Source organism: Meleagris gallopavo, chromosome 12 (genome assembly GCF_905368555.1).
Source record: "Meleagris gallopavo chromosome 12, MGAL_WU_HG_1.1, whole genome shotgun sequence".
Taxonomy (NCBI): domain Eukaryota; kingdom Metazoa; phylum Chordata; class Aves; order Galliformes; family Phasianidae; genus Meleagris; species Meleagris gallopavo.
In genome coordinates this window covers 1,045,622-1,063,738 of record NC_139415.1, presented here as the reverse complement: position 1 = coordinate 1,063,738, position 18,117 = coordinate 1,045,622, and the positions used below count along the sequence as shown (strand labels likewise).

The following is an 18,117-nucleotide window of genomic DNA, read 5'->3' as shown; positions in this document are numbered from 1 at the left end:
GAGCCCACAGAGGTGCAGGGCAGTGAGGGACGGAGGGCGGCCTGAGGAAGGTGAAAACGAATGCAGCTCCATCCTGTGAGGACCGAGCCCTGACGGAGGCACCAAGACGGCGCTCCCCGCAGGCTCCTCGGTCCCCACACCATGGCACTCACACCCCACAGGTGGGGGGCCAGGCTCCCCCGGGCCGGACGGCCCCAGGACACCCCGAAGCCCTGACGGCCGTGAGGGAGCACCTCCTTCCGCCATTTGCTCTCACGAAGCACCGCCGCGCTCGCGCTCCCCCCTTATTCCCGTAGCTCAGCTACACCCGCAGCGCAGCCGCACATCGCCGCCGTACGCAAACGGCGCAGGGAGTGAGAGGCTGCGCATTTCGCGTAGAGCCCGCCCCGATTCCTGAAGCGGCTTTACGACAGACGGGGCCCGGAGGGGGCGGGACGCCACGGAGGCGGCGTAAGGAGGGCCCCCGCGTCCATCCCTCCCGCCTTCCTCCCCCCTCAGACGTGGCGGGGGAAGGGCCGCGCGATGTGGCAGCGATCTGCGTGCGTGGGCCTGCTGGCCCTGGCGCTGGGCTACCTTTGGCTGCTGGGCCCCCAGCCGTCCCCCTCCATTCTCCAGCACCTCTCCGCCTCTCTGCTGGGCGGGCTGAGCCGCGCCGGCTCCCTGGAGAGCCGCATGGTAGCGGCCTGGCAGGCGGCCATCGTCCGCCCGGCGCGGGGCTGGGGACGCGTCGCCGTCGGGTAGGTCACTGTCGGGTAGGACACCGTGCATGCGCAGGCTTCCAGCGGCAGGCGTGGCACAGCGCTGAGCGGAGCGAGATGGGACGGGACGGGATGGGACGGGACGGGACGGGATGAGACTGCTGCCCGCTGAGGGCCGCTCGGCGGGGCGGGCTGCGCGCTGCGCCTCGCTTCGCTGTGTGTGAAATGGTTTCGTGTACTGACAGGGTGACTTGGGGACGGCTGGCGGCGCTGATGGGTGTGAGAGGGTTAGTTAGACGGAGTGAGGCCTTCTCGCAAAGGTAGAGGTGGGGAAGAGAAGAACGGTGGTACCTGTGGTGCGATAGGAACGTGGCAGCAGGTCAAGGGAGGCGATCTGCCCTCTGCTCTGCCCTGTTGAGGCCGCATCTGCAGTGCTGGGTCCAGTTCTGGGCTCCTCTGTTCCAAAAACGCAGAGATTTTCTAGAAAGTGTAGTTGTGGGCCATGGAGATACTTGGGGCCTGGAGCATCTCCTGCGTGAGGAAAGGCTGAGAGACCTGGGGCTGTTCTGTCTGGAGAAGGCTGAAGGGGAATCTGGTCAGTGCTTATCAATATCTAAAGGGCAGAAGGCAAGTAGGGCTGGGCTCTTTTTGGTGGTGTGCAATATCGGGACAAGGGGTCACAAACTTAAACACAGGAAATTCCGTACTAACACAAGAAGGAACTTACTGTCAGAGTGACAGAGCACTGGAACAGCCTGCTCAGACAAGTGGTGGAGTCTCCTTCTTTGGAGATACTTAAGACATGCCTGGACACCTTCCTACCTGTGCAACCTGCTTTAGCAGGGGTTGGACTCAATGATCTTCAGAGGTTCCTTCCAGCCCTTACAGTTCTTTGATTCTGTGAATGGAATCAAAGGGAAGAAATGAGAGAGGAAAGGGGATGGGAAAGAGCACTGGGCATTAAAACACCTGTGTGTGCATGGTGAAGTCCAGCACTCCTTTTAACCTGCAGAGAAAGAGGGTTGGGGAAAGTTTAGGAATGTCACATCAATTTGAAAAGCAGGGTTTAAATCTGACCATTAAACTTGGTATTATATATAGCACTTTACTCACTTTCTTTTAAATAGAAGGACGTGACAGAATAACTTGTCTTTGACCATGAGGTTCAACCTTCAAGTGTTGGAAAAAGTTATTCAGCATAATGGATGCAGAGCTGATACAGTGTTACAGTCTGTCATTCTCTTGTGTTATGGTTGATGCAGACTTTCTGACCTGACTATGTTGCAGATAGTTTTTTCAATGTCTCATGCCTTCTCTTTTCCACACCTTCACTGGAATAGACAGTTAACTTCAGTTTGTTCCTTGCTTTCTTCTTTGCCTTAAAGGGACTGATTGTGTATGTATATATCTCTATATATAAAACAGATGCCCACACCAGACACCCAGGGCCTCAAAGTTCACCAGCAGAAGCAGTTCATTAGTAGCACATTCCCGCTGTTAGGGGAGTTTATTGAAAGTAAGAAGTGTGTTAGCAGAGTAGGGAGAGGGAAGACAGCTGGAAGATGATTAGAAGCGTCTCACTTGAAAGAACTGTTACTTGGTTTATGTCCCCTTGTGTCTTTAATGATCATTAAAACATGAGATTGCTGACCTTTTGCTGCAGTGAGACTGTGGCTAAAACACCACTGATGCTTATTGCTTCTTTGCTTTTCTCTGCGAGGCAAGGGGATTTTTCTCTCTTTAGCATACCAGGTGATGCACAGTATAGAGGATTTCTGTTCTAATATGAAGTGTGTTACAACCTGCACTAAAAACCCTGGAGGTTTTTCATGTCCTTTATTCTGTACGATGCAGCCTTGCTGTGCTTGGGACCAAGTCATGCATCAGAGGTCACTGACAAGGAGGAATGGCTGTGTGTTCTGAGCTGGCATGCAAGCAGGCGGTGGTACTCAGAGTGTTATGGGCAGATGCTGAGTAGGTTGGAGATACTGGGAAAGCTTTGGAGATTGTTTGGATCCCTGTTGTGGAAGCATGGGATGGAGGAACAGAACCACAGAATTGTAGGGGAAAGCACACTTAAGAACAGTTCCAGAACCATAGAATCGTTTGAGATGGAAGAGACCCTTAATGGCCATCAGTCCAACTCCCTCACCCACAGCACATCAGGTGCTCAGAGCCCCCCAGCCTGACCTTGGTGTCTGCAGGGATGGGGCATCACTGCCTCTCTGGGCAACCTGTGCCACTGCCTCACTGCCCTTAGTGTGCAAAACTTCTTCCTTACATCCAGTATATATCTTCCCTTCTGTAGTTTGAAACCATTTCCCCTTGTCCTGTCACAGCAGACCCCGCTTAACAGTCTGTGCCCTTCTTTCTTACAGCCCCTTTAAAATGCTGAAAGGCCACTTCATGTCTCCCCAGAGCCTTCTTGTCTCTGGGCTGCATGGCCCCAGAAAATGCTATAGTAATTGCTCATGTGAGCTTAGTAAATATGTTGCTTATATCAGTATCTCTCTGAAACCCAGGAACAGGAATAAGTGCTTATAATTTTGTCCTGAAATACGCTAGTAATGCATGCTAGATGTTTCCTGGGGACCTGGTTGCAGCCCAGAAACTTTCCTGCTCTCTTTGAATTTGATTCACTGTGCTTTAATTGCTGTAGTTTGTAAGGGGGGGGACTGGAAGGCTTGTACCACAGGTGTGATTTCATCCAAATCTGCTAAGTTGGCCCTTACAACTTCCCAACTAGTGCTGGATTCTTCTGTTCTTCTGTTTGAGAGGAGGAGGTGGGCTATCTGTGGCACTTTAGGATGGTGCTTTGGAAGCTGTGGTCTTTAAGTGTTTCAACTGAGAAGTGTCTCACTTCTCATAAACAGAGCTGGTCCAGGTATGGGCTGTCATGTATGTGGTTTTGCTTTTTGTTAGTGGTAGTTGAAATTGGAGAGGTTGATGGGTAGATTTAAATACTTCCAGCTTTCTTTTTAACAGTTCTGAATTGCCTGCAGGTCTTAAACTAGAACTAGGACAATAAAAATGTCTTTGTTCTAGGAATTAAAAGTTAAAAATGCTATTATTATTGTGCCTGCTCTTTTTTGAGCAAGCCTAGGACAGCAAATGAAGTGTAAAACCAATTAGAACGTACACAGCCAGCACTGAAAATAAGCAGCTTATGCTTTCTTGTTTTAATTCATTGGAATTTTAGAGATCCATCTCGTCGGCCCTGTGCTGGAGCACAGTTAAAACACGTCAAGAGGAGAGCACCAAAGTTCAGAACTGCAGGAAACTCGTATCTCTGTGTTTTTGCTTTTCTCATTTGGTTGGTTGTTTTTTCCTGAGGGCTGTCAGAACTCACAGCAGACCTCGCTGGCTGGGAAGTGATGTCACTGTATTGTCTCACAAGTGCCCCAGCACACAGTGGTTTCCCAGTATGCGTTTTCCTTCTCTGTTTCAGTGTCAATGCCTGCGTCGACGTGGTTCTGTCCGGCGTGAAGTTGTTGGAGGCACTTGGTCTTAAACCCGGGTTGGGAAAAAATCATGATGTCCTGAACTCCAGACAGGACCTGAGAGAAGCATTCACTCACTTCATGGAGAAAGGAGCAGCTGCCGAACGCTTCTTCAGCGACGCTGAGTCCTTCCATCACATAGCACAGACTGCCTCGGAGCACCCTGGTGCACAGGTATGTCTTGCCCATGTAGATAAGGTTTGAGAAGCTTGTTTCTTATGTTCTGCATGACTTTGATGACTTCTGTTCTCCCTAGGGAGAGCACAGTCATTTAGGGAAAAAACTATGCTATAGCTAAGAACAGAACTCTGCACTGAGTAGTAGGGCTTTGAATAGCTCGTGCTTTGCTTGCATTCTTCAAACCAAAATGTCCATCCAAGATGGCTCTGTATGAATACTACTGGAGATATTTTTATGTTTCATGGGAGCCAGATGGGGTTGATGATATCAGAGGCTCTAATGTCTTGTAATGAGGCAGAAAGCAAGGAAATGGATCCGAGTGTTAGGAGCACTCCAGTTAGCTTCAGCACTTCAATGCAGGTTTCAAATTCTCTCTAGAAGGTGGGGTGATGAAAAGAAAGAATTAATTTTCCTGAAGCCTCCCTTTCCAGAAGCAGAGTTCTTTTGCTCTGGTTACACTGGGTCTTCTGAATCTACTTGGTACCTATTTGACAGCTCATTGTCCCAAACTGTTTAATGCAGAAGAAGCTTCTACAATTCTGCTCACATTGTGAGGGCACAGGTAGCAGTTCCACCCTAACTGCAAATTGAATGAAATATTGTTGCAATTTTTAAATGACTGCTAGTTTGCTTTGCTGATTTAAAAACAAAAACAAACAAACAAAAAAAAAAAAAACAACTGAAAACTTGCAGAGATATAAAAGGGAATATTTGTTACATATTAATTGATTTGTTAGAGGGTTGTGTTTTACCTGAGGACAAATACTTAGGTTTAAAAAAAACAGGGAACATTAAATTTGTTGACGTCTGACAGAGAATTTTAATTGTTTTGCCATCAGCCCCAGCGAGCTTTGCTAAATTCTCTAATGCTGGGACATCTTCTGAAATGCTAAAATCTTGAGTCTTCTACAGGTGACTAAGCATGTGTAAAGCTATCAAAGCAAGGCAATACCCATACTGCCCTTATATTTTACAGCTTTACGTTGGAGGCAATGCTGCTCTCATTGGTCAGAAGCTTGCAGCAAATCCAGACCTGAAGGTAGGTGTTCCAAGAATTTCATGTTATTTGCTCATCTGTAATGAGGCTTAAAGTACATCCCTGTAGATATGGGAGATCTTGCAACTGGAGCTGTTTCTTGGGGTACAGCAGAACACATCATTGGCCTTATATACTGAAAAGCACAGATGATTTGTTTAATTCTTAATATTTTACATCTGTTGCCTAGGAAATGGTTGCTAGTTTATTGCTCCCTTTGAGTTATTGGCTTTTATCTTCATCTTCCCTCTAATAAAACAAATACAAATCCCTGTGTCATCCTAATCCTCTCAATTTTTGCTCTCTTGTTTTAGTAGAAGCGAGTTTCTTTTTTCAGGTGGTCATGTGGAGACCACATTGTCTGAAAAAGATTGGTGTGAGATCCTCACAGTGAGGTTGGAAAAGTCTTGGTTGAATAAAGCTTGGTTCTAATGCTGTTATGGTTTAAGTCAAGATTTCTGTAAAGTGAACAACCAAACACTGAAGGGAATACATTTTCCTGTATGAGAGCTGTCTCACTCGTCAACTACTGTTGGGAAGAGATCAACAAATTTGGGACTGATGCATACATGGAGTGGCTTTCATAGAGTAAGATGGCTACTTTTATGAATCCTTGATTGGTTTTCTTGTTTCCTAGATCCTCCTTTGTGGCCCAGTTGGTCCCAAACTCCATGAACTACTAGATGACAATGTGGTTGTGCCACCTGAATCCATGCAGGAAAGAGATGAGTTCCATCTTATCCTGGAATATCAAGCAGGTACCTTGCCAAAGGCTGAATGTTAGATGGGAGCCCTGGACGTCGCAAAGATATTCCTGGTTTTAAAGTTTGTTGATTTGTTGTTGTGGGGTTTTTTGAATCAATTAATTCCAAAAGGACCGTGTAAGTTATCAGTGCTGACAGCTGTCAGTGGGCTAATCTGGTAATTCCTTGCGCTGCAGGGAGCTGTGGTAGGTAAACAGACATCTTACATTCCTTTGAAACTTTATTTCTTTGTAATACAGTTACTGTAAATACTGTCTCATGCTGCTGTGCTGCCATCCCTTTGGTTCTGTATTCTCCTGTGCTACAGCCTACAGAAATGAAGCATACTTTGCACTTTGTTGATATCCTAAGCAGACATGGAGGTATAATTGTGCTGGCAGTAGCTGTTAGTTGGGAAATCATGCCTCCAGATTCCAGCAGGATATCCCCCAAAATAACCTCTAGATACGTAGTCTCATTTGCTTCTCCTCTGAATGTTCATCTTTGCTCCCCCCTAGGTGAAGAGTGGGGACAAGTGAAGGCACCCAACGCCAACCGCTTTATCTTCTCCCATGACCTATCAAATGGTGCCCTAAATATGCTGGAAGTGTTCGTGTCCAGTTTGGAGGAATTTCAGCCTGATCTCGTGGTACTTTCAGGACTGCACATGATGGAAGGCCAGAGCAAGGAGATGCGACACAGACGTCTAATGGAGGTAGGACGCTTAAACACCAGCATTTCCTTAACTTCCATTCCATCAAATGCGCCCCAGCAGACTTTTGGCTTCCCAGGCTTGAAGTTGTAAGTAAGCCACATCTTCAGGTCTCTGCATGCTACAAGAAGAATGCAAACTGTAAGAATGGCACAGTCTAATCTTGTTGGATTCTGTGGGTTGTCTACAGCAAAAAAAGTTCTCTGTTAGTGCTGACTGGCTGGCTGGGCAGACTGGCATCGTTCTTGGAGCCTGTATAGTGGCTGATTACACTTTTTCTGTTCCACGCGCTAAGATGATCAAAGTTTTAATCAAGACTTCTTTAAGTGTTATCTCTTAGATAACCCAAATGGCAACATCCGCTTTTGAGCCCAAAGGAGCTATGCCAGGTTGCCTGTCTTACACCTGAGTGCCCATCTCAATGAGCTTGTCTTTTTTCTCTTCTAACATCAGCTGTTTTATGGCTGTTTCAGACTTCTCATGTTTCTGAAACAGACTGCAGGAAAACTGATTATAATCTAATCTACCCCCAGCTCAGCTCTGGAGCTCTGAAAAACACAAGTTGTTTAAAGTTGTTCTTATTCCCTTTAGCAGGAATGTGTTTTAGATGTTTTTGCCTTTGCCCCTGCAGGCGGTAGCCTCCATCTCTGACATTCCTACTGACATTCCTATACACCTGGAGCTGGCCAGTATGACTGATCAGGACTTTATGAGCAACATTGTGCATCAGGTAACAAAAATGAGAGGACATGCTCTTTTTATCAGTTTCCTTTTCTTTAGTGTCACAGTGTATAGACTGGTAGATGAACAGAGAAAAGAAAACTTGAAATTAGTTTTCTTAGTCCCTTTGATGAAAAATTAAGAGCGCGGGTTTAATGCCAGCTGATGCATTCTGAACACTTTGATTTTCCTCTGCTGATGTTAACAGCTCAATGCAGTGACTTGGGGCTTTGTAGAGGACAGATCTGTTTTTTTCAGCTCACAGAGTATGGTCTCCTTGGAAGTTTCACTGGTTGATTCTCAGTTCATCTTCACCATGGAGTAGCATTTTTTGCGGATCTGAGCTTATTCAGCAACTGTTCAACAAACTTGCCATGTAGACATAGCATGGGCTCTATTCTCTCTGGTGAAGGTGTTTGGCAATCAGGGAAAGATGACCAAGGAGAATGCTCACAACTCCAAAGGTACAGGTACCTTCAGTTGGTTTGGATTTAGCAGGATTGCAGATTTCTAGGGAAAAATGAGGATTTACATTTGAGCTTTTTAATTTCAAAAAACTAAATTTCCCGCAGTCCTTCCTTCTTGCAAGTCCTGATGGTCCACTATCAAAGCTGACATGGCTCCAATCCCAGTCTTAGGAACGTTTCATGTGGATTTGATGCTTGATTACTCCTTAAAGTGTGTCTAGAAAATTAATTGCACAAAATGTACAGTAGTCAGCAGACTGTAACACACGTCTGTAGAATGGATGAGAACGCAGTCTGATCTCTCTCTGAGAGAAAAATTCCTGTTCCCATGTTCCTGTTAGCAGGTCTTTCCCCTGGTGAACTCCATTGGTCTGAACGAGCAGGAGCTGCTCTTCCTCACGCAGTCGGCCTCTGGTCCCCACGCCTCCCTGGCTTCCTGGAACGGCGTCCCTGACGTGGGTGCCGTCAGCGACATCCTCTTCTGGATCCTGAAGGAGCACGGGAAGACTGCGGACCGGGCCTCGGATCTCACACGGATCCACTTCCACACGCTGGCCTACCACATCCTGGCCACAGTGGATGGGCACTGGGGCAACCAGGTGGCTGCCGTGGCTGCCGGAGCCAGAGCGGCAGGGGCGCAGGCCTGTGCGACCGAAACCATCGATACTAGCAGAGTCTTTCTTAAAGCTCCTCTGGAGTTTGTGACCTCCCAGATAGAGGCACCTTCCAAAATATCCTTAAATCCAGACGAGCCAGTGGTGCATTGGCACAGAGAAGGCATCTCCTTCCATTTCACACCTGTTTTGGTGTGCAAAGATCCCGTGCGGACCGTGGGACTTGGGGATGCTATTTCAGCTGAAGGACTGCTATATTCAGAAATAAATCTTCAGTAGAAGACTGAAGCCCCCTTTGTCTGCAGAACTGTACGGTGTCTGAGGAACCATGCTGTTATCATTAGGATTTCAGCCAGTGCTGATATAGGAACAGAATCAGGGTGCGGTATGTTTTCTGGATATAACAGAAGAGCCAAAGAATAATTCCAGGTGTAAACTGTCAGATACATTCCAGTCACTTTGCAGTGACTAGAAGACTAGAACACTTCAGTGTTCTACTGTTAAGTGCAGAGGTTTTCATATTTAATGTGAAAATTGGCTTTTCTTTGTCTTAAGTATTTGGGGAGGGACACAAATAATCAAAACCCACATTTGGAGGTCTGCTCTTTGTAAGTGCACGTGAGCCTTGTCTGCTAGTGCTGGAAAGTGCGGCAGCCCTGAGAGCTTCCTCCCCATGGATCCCAGGGAGAACACAGCACTGCTCAGCCCTGTCCTGCTTATGATAAAGTAAAAATAGAAAACTCCTGCATTATCTCCTCACAGCACATGGCTAGGTGGCAGGAGCAAACCTTCCGCTCGTTCAGTGTGCTGATGAAATCTGTTCCTGACAAAATTACCTCTCAACCTCAGTGCCCCTGCAGCGGAAGGAGCCAGAGCCCGAAAATGTGATGCACGCTGTACCTGCTCCTTAAATGCACAGGTGGGCTCAAGGCAGTTTAAATTATTTTGGGTATCTGTTCTTTCTGTGACTGACGGGATTCAACTCGTTGCCTGCAGTTAGTCTTGGGGCAATTGAAGTGAAGATATTCAGGGTTTATATTTGGGGACACAGCTTTATTTTTTTGTCGGGTAAGCAACAAAACGTTACCTGTGTCTGCTACATGCTAAATGCCAAGAGCCACAGCAGCTCGCTGCTTGCTCCCTTTGCTAACAGCTGCTTACACGGGGTGTTGTACAGCTTACAGCAACCTGTTGAGTGCTGGAGACTAATTTTTTGTTTGGGAACTCCTGTGCAGTTTTCTACAGTTTTGCTGCCTTCTGTTCAGATGGATTTATTAGGAAAGGGTCCTTAGAAGCTCTAAGTGTTTAGCAGGGAAGGCTGACGGGAAGAGCTTTTTTTCCTTTGATGAGGTCACTGGGCTGTCTTTGCTCTGGACAGCCTTTGAAATTAAAAAAATAAAAAAAAAATAGAGCTGTGTCTTATCCGTCTAATTGAATAGTATCATGGCCTTGCTAGTTTAGAAATCTTGTTTAATCTGTGTATTGTTTAATACATTATTTATATTTTTTACCTTTTGGTAATAGCCCAGCACTTACTGCACAGCATCAGTATTCTTCTTGTCTCTTTTCCAGCACAGCTTTGTCTCTGTCCACTTCCAGTTCTTATTTCCATAGCTATCTACGGATATTTTCAGTGTGATGATTAAATGCAGCCAGTGTGTGCGTGCAAGTCTGTGCTGTATCAGGATTGTAGGTCACTGTTTGAATCTGAGCAGCAGGAGGAGAGTCAGGATCACCTAGGCTGGAGCGATCTGTTTCAGCAAGGTTGCTATATGGCATTTAGTGATGTTCTCCTGGTGGAAAACACCACTATGAACGCTCTATAAGGACAAAGATTGTCAGCTGTTTGAACTTTTATGGACGTCACGCAGAATATTATCTGTCATTATGTATTTAACTGCTCCTCTCCCTCTGAGCAAAGTCGTCTGTGTTGTATCAGAGGAGAAATGCTCAGTGCTGTGTTTTCCCATTGTGTGTCCCATCCTGGCCTTCTGTTGACTCTCAGTATCTATTTCAGTGCAGGATCTTCCTAAGACTGGAAGCCTTTCTTTTCAGTGTCTTTTTTAAAATTATTATTTATAAACTGTAGCGCGGGACTTGGAGTTCTGGTTTAGTCTTCCTACAGGAAAAAAATAAATAAAAATGTCTCCTGACAACTGTCTGAGAGGTCTGAGGCCATTAGCAGGGGCATTTTGTAACCTTTGATCACGGCTGGCTGGGACCACCAGCAGCTTCCCTGGCATCGGAGCAGGCAGAGTGGATTCTCGAGCTGAAACAAAAGCAAACCAAATGCACACAGCTGTCTCGAGCGACGGTCCTGCTGCTCTGCTTCCCAGCTCTCTTCCAAAAACATTTGCTGATAGGAGGCTTGTTGTGCTGTGGTAGCCTATTTTGGCTATTTAAAATCAGGTAACAGTCCCAAGGGTAACTTTTGCTTGTACTCAACACAAATATTACAAGTTTAGATTCAGTCTGCTTTCACACACCTTGCTGACCAGCAGAAACGGGTAGCAGGTTTTTAGCACAGGATGAAACTGACTCCCCTGAAGTACCTTTAAGTGGGAGGGCTGGAACTTGTCCCTGGGCTGCTGTTCTCATCCATCCCCACTGCATTACTGTTGCTTCTTGGGTGCTTTGTTTTTGCTGTGAAACACAGCTGGAGCACATCTGGCAGGACTTTCGTGGCCTGTTTGTCTTACGAGTACTCAGTGGTTTTTAATGGACTGGAGAACTAGTGGCATGAAGCAGGGAAAATTTTGATAAAAGTACAGAATTAATTTTAAACTCAATGATCATACCACTGTAGTAGCTTCATTTTGGGGAAAAATAAATACACCTGTAGACTTGTTGGTTGAAACAGCTAGAGCAGAGCCCTTAACTAAGTCTGTCTCACATCCCACAGTCAGGCAGGGAGGAGATTTAAGAGAGGGAAATGGGAATATTGAAGCTTGTCTTTGTGCTTTGTTTTAGAGATTGGAGTGGCTGGGGCAAGCAAACCTCTTTGCAGCATGTTCTGCCTCACATACTCCCAGACCTCACTCCTGTCTGCCCTCCCCTCTAGCAGCAGAGTCTGATGAAACTCTTTAGCCAAACTTTATTGTAGGCGCAAAAACAATCTCTTTTCTCTGTTCAGAGATGTCAGTTTAAGTTCTCTTCTTAATCTCTTCTCGATGGGTGCAGGTTGGAAACAGCACACCTGGGCATTGCCTTCTGCACCAGAAACCTGAGAGAGGCATTGATCCCCAACAGTCACTGTCCCTTTGGAAGGTGAACCTGCTACCAGCCCTCCCTGAGCTCATAGCAGCTGAAGGAAACAAATCCTGGCAGCTAAGGGTGAACAATTGCATTAAAATACAAGTGGGGGAAACAGATATTCTGAAAACCTCACCCATGATCTTCTCAGGAGAGCTGCTCAGCGCTGCCTGGTTAAAACTGGAGTCAAAGCTCATTTCAAGAACCACTGCAGAAAACTGATTTTTGTGCAGTTTGGTTTCAGAGAGTGATGCAGGCTTTCCTTGTGGTGGAACTGTTTACATAGAAACCAGTCCTGGCAGATGAATTACTTGTATTATGTGTCCTTTTGTAGTGTATCTATGTGTGGAGCTTATTACTTAGTGAAGCTCACCGTTCTCCATTCAGCGCTGAGGTTTGTTTGCCTCTGCAGAAAAGTCCTTGCCCCTCCCAAGAGGGAAATCTCCAATGCTCATGTCTTATGCAAGACAGGGTCTACCTTGCTCCTCCTTGGCTGCCCGTGACCACAGTGGCTGGGGGTGCATCAGCCCTCATCCCACTGCCTCAGGGACCTGCACACTGGGATGGTGGGGGGACAGGAACTGCTCCTGGCTGAAGCAAGGTCTTGCTGCCCAGGCTTTGAGAGCTGCAGTGTCTTCTGGTTTTTTCCCTGAGAGGATGTCAGTTCAGTCCACCTTATGTAAGCAGTTTGAATTAACCTTATTAACTAATGAACTTTTTTTTTTTCTGAAAAGAGAAACAAAATGTCCTAAAGCAGGTGGCTTCTGCTTCCCTAGAAATTAAGCTCATTATTCTTTTCCATCTTATGTTTTCAGTTAGGAGGGAAAAATAAAACCAACACCAAAGTAAGAATTATGGCTGATGCCAGAAGCAGCTTTTGGAACATAAGTGGTGCTTTCCGAACTCCTTCTGTGATTTGGTACAGGCCTGCTGAAAAACCCCTTGCATATTTCAGTTGAAGGAACACTCCAACCTCATTCCCAGCACTAGAGAGCACAGAAAGCCTCTATAAATACACTGTGAATTTTCTGCATGCAAATACTGCCATTGCATCCCCCGGGAGGAAGAGGAGAGGGGACGGGACAAAGAACTGCAGTAACATTTATTATCCAACATAATTACACATTTAAAAACACTTCCTCAAACATGAAGCTCCCTTCTGCTCCCTTCCAATCCAGAAAGTAACAAGGTGCTACTGTTCTCTTTCACAGAAGAATTAATCATCTGCATAAAGCTCTGTACCTTTGAAAGAATATTTCAAACACCTTTACAGTGCCTCCCTGAACAGCACACCCCATGAGTAACACACAGCACTTGCCCTATAAGAGCCCCTAGCAGCCAAGAAGAGAACAGTTGGCACAGGTGGGACTGGGTGAGCGAAGAGCCTCAGATGCCTTGGGCAGGCTGTACTCTGAAAGCAGTGGTCCTGGTTCCTATGGCCACCTGTGGGATGAGGCTGCTCCCCCAGAGCAGTTCCTTAATGCCACAGTCCTGAAGTTAAACTTACCCTCCTTACAACAAGCAGCTGGAGGAAAAGCTCCCTGTATCAGCAATGCTGTGACCACTCTGCTCCACCCGCTGCTCCTTGTACTGGAACTTTCCAAACCTGCCACTCGTTATGGTAAGCCCAAATAATGACAAGCAATGGCTACAGAAAAATACATTTTGAACAAAAGTTTTAGGGGCTAGAGATCGTTCCCAGCCCACATCTGCTCTGTACTCCTAGCCTCCCCTGCACAGGCACTCCCTTACACCGCAGTAATCTGTAGTGTAAAAAGTTTAATGCAAATAAAGTAGCTGCACTGTACCTGAATTACACTGCTGCTCATCTGGTTTGCTTCAATTGGCGGCTGCTGCACAAAACCTCTGATTCCTTTTGCTCTAGCACAGGGAAAGCGTTAAATGAGTGCTGCTGCAGGGATGGATTGATAGAAAGCCAACCAGCAGAGGACAGATGAAACAAAAAGAAGCCACATTTGAGGTAAGTTTTGGCAATCAAAACAGACAAAGCAAAGGGATCCTACTTTTAGTGGCCCTTGAGAAGCAGGGCAATGTTTTGGGTCCCTGCTGCACTCTAAAACACATTAATATCACTCTGGGTAAAAGCAGCTAGCCAGAAATCACTGCTGGAGGACGTTAAAGATATCCAGGGCCGTGGTCATGCTGCTTTTACAGGCTGCTGCAGAGAGGTTTCCATTACAAACCTCACTCCACTGGATGTGTCGATTATGAAACCATTCACAAACAGGAGCTGTATTTTTAAAAGCTCACCAGGCTTACTAGCATATGAGCTGAGCCTTCCTGAAGCTACAGCTTCTTTGGGCTGAAAGTGCTGCACTTTCTGCTCGGAAAAGTGAAATCCCAAGTCCCACAGCAGCACAACTCTGTATGCAGAGGGGAGGAAGAATGAAAACTACACTTACTTAACCCAGTTACTGGTTCCTTATGTAAAGCATGACAGGCCCAGCTTAGTTCCCCAGCACAGTTGTTTTGAGGGCCTGTGTCAAGCTCTGGATAAATCCCAGATGAAAAAACTGACAGGAGCGGAGAAAGGAAGGCTAAGATTTTTCTCTTTGAGAATAAAAACATTTCTCCAACATCTCAGTAGCACAGGGGCACTAAGATTTCTTGCTCTGCTCACCATGGGGCTACTTTGCCTTCTTGCAGCTCGCAGAACTGAATCTCCTGAAACTCTCACAAGGGCATAACTCCGTTCTTCAGAGCACGGCTGCTGCTTTACTAAAACAAATTCAGCACTGAAGCTGACCATGGCAAGCCTTCTCAGAAAAGATCTTTATTTTCCCTGCAAACCAACCTTTCCCCCATGTTGAGCAATACTAATTCTAAAGGAAGAACTTCAACCACAGGAGCACAGGGCTTCGCTGAGCCTCATTCACCCTGTTTCTCAGCAAAGAATTTGGAATTTAGGACTGGCTGACTTCTGTGCTGCTGCACACTCCCTGCTGAGCCACCGTCCTCCCGACTCCTGAGGAAGTAAGGTGTGACTGCACTCACAGTAGCTGCGTAGTGTCCTCTTCTGATTGCCTCAGTGACTCTCGGGACAAGGCAGAGACCTCGTGCTAAAATCACTGACAGAATGCCACATCTATACTAACTGACAGCGGGATGAAGCCACTCCAGGTCAGAGGAGGACAGGTTCCCTGCCCCACAGGTCAGGCAGCACTGGAATTTCCCACGCCTGCCCCCGCTGCCTCGAGCCCATCCTACTCTGCTGCCTGACGGCTCTTGTGCTTCTCCTGCCGCTGCTCCTCAGCCTCTGCTGGCGCTGAGGTCTCCTCTGGGCCTGGCTCTGAGCCCGGCTCTGGTTCCAGGGGCAGTGAGGGAGGCTTTGCAAGGGGAGTGGATGCTCCAGCACCTGGGGAGAGAAGTTAAAGGATGATTGCATACATTCTGTGCGTTCTTTGGCGCCTCCGAGCAGCATAGAACACAAAACAACTGCAGCTCTTTTTTATTCTGATTTCTTCTGCCTAGCATGAAATTTATCAGCAGCACTCAACTCTTCTGCAACTTACCCAGCCAGAGACATGACAGTACTTGGAGCTCTGCTGAAGTCAGCAGAAACTCAGGAGTTAACTCAAGCTTTGGAAGGGAAAATAGTTCCACTGCATCTGATTTGTGCTCAGACTGTAACCAAGGCCACAGTGCAGTTCTCAGCTCACAGTTTTAGCAATCTCAGGGAGAGCTTCCCAGCGGTTAACAGCTCCTTACAGAACAAAATCAAAACAGGACACTGACACGCTGAAGTTGTTTCTACGCTTATATTTAAGCTGACAGCTAATCTTACGAGCCAGCTTTGCCGATGTGAATGGTAAGGCCTTTCAGGTAACCCCTGAACTTCCACATGTTTTTGTTTTTCAGCTTCCATGAGAAATGGAGCAGGTCCTTAGGGGTGCCACAGAAATGGCCTGGATTACACAACCTTCCTCCTGTGCCAACCCACAGGAAACAAAACACAGAGTGACAGAACATCGCTGCAGTGAGCAGTGTCTCCAGTGCATTGCTCCTGGGAAGTTGAGGGGTGAGAGGAGGTCAGGATGCAAGCGATTGCTCAGGAGATGCTCCCACACAGCAAGCTGTAGCATGTACAGCTATCAGCCTAAGCCTTACAAGGCTGAAGGGAGCTCTGTGTAAGTAAGTAAATACCTCCCTAAACACATGCCACAACCAAAGGGAGGGAGGTTTCTCTTCTCCTTTCCCATGGTTTCACTTCATAGCGATGCAAAAGAGAGGTACCTGGAGGAAGCTGCATGCTTTTCCCATAGCCAGCAGCTGAGGACATGGCTTGACCCAAGGCCTGGTTGGAGCCCAATGGCTGCTGCATGCTGGCAGACTTCCCTGATGGAGCAGCTCGCTGCTTGGATTTAGATTCCTTAGCAGGCTTTGTCCAGGCTTGGCTCTCCCCCACCTGCAGGGCAGTTCCCATCTTTTGGGCAACCTCCACCATCTTCTCAAACAAAACAAAAAGAGAAGACCCTCATAGACAGAGGCACTTCAGACAACAATGAAGTCAACAGAGAAAAAGAGCTGTGTGGGGCTGGCAACTGCCTTGGTGCTCGAGGGAAACATCTCCACTAATTCATTCCCTTAATTATGAGGGAATCTTGTCTTGCTGCATATTGATTGAAGAATTGGGTTTCAAAGAGCAGAAATGAAGCACGCAGCTCGCAGCAGGTGACTGCTCTACTTAGAGCAGTCTTAGAAAATCTCATAAGCAGAATTTTTCCTAATAATTGGGCTCAACAGTCAAACTTCCCCCTTGTTTGTTGCCAGTCTTAATGTGGCTATTTAGTTCCTGCTGACAACTCTTAAGCACATACCTCGGGGTCAAAATCGAGAGTGCTGCTCTCCTTCAGTGCAATGACCTTCTTCTCCATCTCCTGGTACTGGCAGAGGGCCCCCTTCTTGTCCCCGTGGTTAAACAGCAGCACGGCATAGTTCAGGTTGACGAGGGGATTGCACCTGCAGCACACGCAGGACGTATGCGTTCACTGTGGGAGGAGAGGTGATCTCTGTGCTGATCACCTCGGGCCCCCACAGCTCTGCTGGTTGGTGGGGTGGGTCAGGTGAGCAGGAGTGCCTCACTGATGGCATTCTACAGGCTGACACACTACAGAACGCACTGCTTACAATTCATTTTCCCTGCCTCCTCTCACTTCCTCCCCAGTAAAACCAGATGTGTGCGTGCTGCCGTAGGGGCACATCCAGAGAAGCAGAATGCACAGGTACTGCCTGACAAAGAAAAATGCAAGGCAGGCACAGACCCTGCCCCAGGAGCTCCTGCTCTCTCGCTCAGGCTCAGCCCTGGAAAAGCAGAGGCCGCCTGCGGCCGAACCGAGGCGCGGACGTGTATCTGCACACAGGGGAGCAGGAGATGCTTTGTGCGTTTTGCTCGAGAAATATGAGCGAGGGACTGGTGCCCTCTCCTGGAGCTCGGCAGGGATAGCTGGAGCCATGCGGGTCTCTGGCACCGCGCCTCCTCGGGGAAAGGCGCAGGAGAGAAGGCTCCTGCTACCGCTCAATAAATAGCAAGTGTCATCGGCAGGCCAGGGCCATCCATCCTCACTAAGTTATGTGACGGGGCTGCAAGGAAGAGACCATTAGAAGAAACCTGATAGCATTCATAACCATTGGATTTCCTTTAGCGGAGAAATTGGAACACTGATCCTGCAATAAAAACAAAACGCATCCCGGCCAGGCAGTCCTTAAGCTGCCAGGGAAGGAAGCCTGTGGGGACAGGGATTCAGCCATAAGTAACTGCGGGAAACACAGCACGTCAGCTGAACGAGGCCTTACAGTCTCCGGATATTCCTCCCAGCAGCCACTAGCAGTCGGGATTCATTTTTGCTTTGATGGGGTTTTATTTTCCTGGTAAAACTGAAGCTGTAGCATCTTGCTTCTGCTAAATCTTTAGGCAAAGTTGAGGAGCTACATTTCTATTCCTTCTCTCCGATCAAAGCGCAGAAACCTGCAACTTTGTCTGAGCAATCTTCAGATCCTCCCCCCTGCTAGGCGTGAAGTCTGACCAGGAAAGCCAGGCAGAGAAGTCGACTGGATGTTGGTCAGTAATTTTGGTAGGAAGACTCAATGCATAACTGCAAAATGCTCTCACACTGCAATGCATTTGCAAATGTCTGACGATGGCTTGTACAGGTTCAGTTCCTCTGAGGAGGCTGC

At 47.3% G+C, this 18,117-nt stretch overlaps 3 protein-coding genes across 27 annotated transcripts in view; 1 reads left to right on the top strand and 2 right to left on the bottom strand.

Annotated features, from left to right (window-relative positions):
- Positions 1 to 715, bottom strand: part of LOC109369572 (uncharacterized) — a 95,091-nt gene extending 94,376 nt beyond the window's left edge. For 21 of the 24 annotated variants that reach the window (XR_014885767.1, XR_014885773.1, XR_004161011.2 and 18 more), the window contains exon 1: positions 574 to 715. The gene's annotated coding sequence lies outside the window, so the exon portion shown is untranslated. The remainder of the gene's footprint in view (positions 1 to 573) is intronic. The other 3 variants (XR_014885781.1, XR_014885771.1, XR_014885774.1) reach the window with 3 other exon arrangements.
- On the top strand, positions 410 to 10,826 carry ADPGK (ADP dependent glucokinase). Of its 2 annotated transcripts, none has more exons than XM_010717161.4 (7): positions 410 to 737; positions 4,147 to 4,372; positions 5,355 to 5,417; positions 6,052 to 6,172; positions 6,676 to 6,872; positions 7,501 to 7,599; positions 8,401 to 10,826. In XM_010717161.4, the coding sequence occupies exons 1-7, from the start codon at positions 523 to 525 to the stop codon at positions 8,947 to 8,949; spliced, it is 1,470 nt and encodes a 489-aa protein (XP_010715463.1). In that variant the 5' UTR covers positions 410 to 522; the 3' UTR covers positions 8,950 to 10,826. The 2 variants fall into 2 exon arrangements, with proteins under 2 accessions (XP_010715463.1, XP_010715462.1); XM_010717160.4 differs by having other exon boundaries at positions 415 to 737; positions 8,398 to 10,826.
- A 2,181-nt stretch (positions 10,827 to 13,007) lies between these two features.
- BBS4 (Bardet-Biedl syndrome 4) overlaps positions 13,008 to 18,117 on the bottom strand; it is a 33,709-nt gene continuing 28,599 nt past the window's right edge. The window contains exons 14-16 of the mRNA XM_085233608.1: positions 16,761 to 16,902; positions 16,177 to 16,387; positions 13,008 to 15,298 (exon numbers count right to left, since the gene is read on the bottom strand). Of these exons, the coding sequence (XP_085089734.1) occupies positions 15,147 to 15,298; positions 16,177 to 16,387; positions 16,761 to 16,902 (505 nt within the window). The 3' untranslated portion in view covers positions 13,008 to 15,146. The remainder of the gene's footprint in view (positions 15,299 to 16,176; positions 16,388 to 16,760; positions 16,903 to 18,117) is intronic.

What these genes read in the sequence shown, in the direction of transcription:
- ADPGK (XM_010717160.4), top strand. Translation starts at nt 523, where the DNA reads ATGTGGCAGCGATCTGCGTGCGTGGGCCTGCTGGCCCTGGCGCTGGGC. An exon ending in CAGCAAATCCAGACCTGAAG is followed by an intron (nt 5,418 to 6,051) that starts GTAGGTGTTCCA and finishes CTTGTTTCCTAG; the next exon opens with ATCCTCCTTTGTGGCCCAGT. An exon ending in GACACAGACGTCTAATGGAG is followed by an intron (nt 6,873 to 7,500) that starts GTAGGACGCTTA and finishes TTGCCCCTGCAG; the next exon opens with GCGGTAGCCTCCATCTCTGA.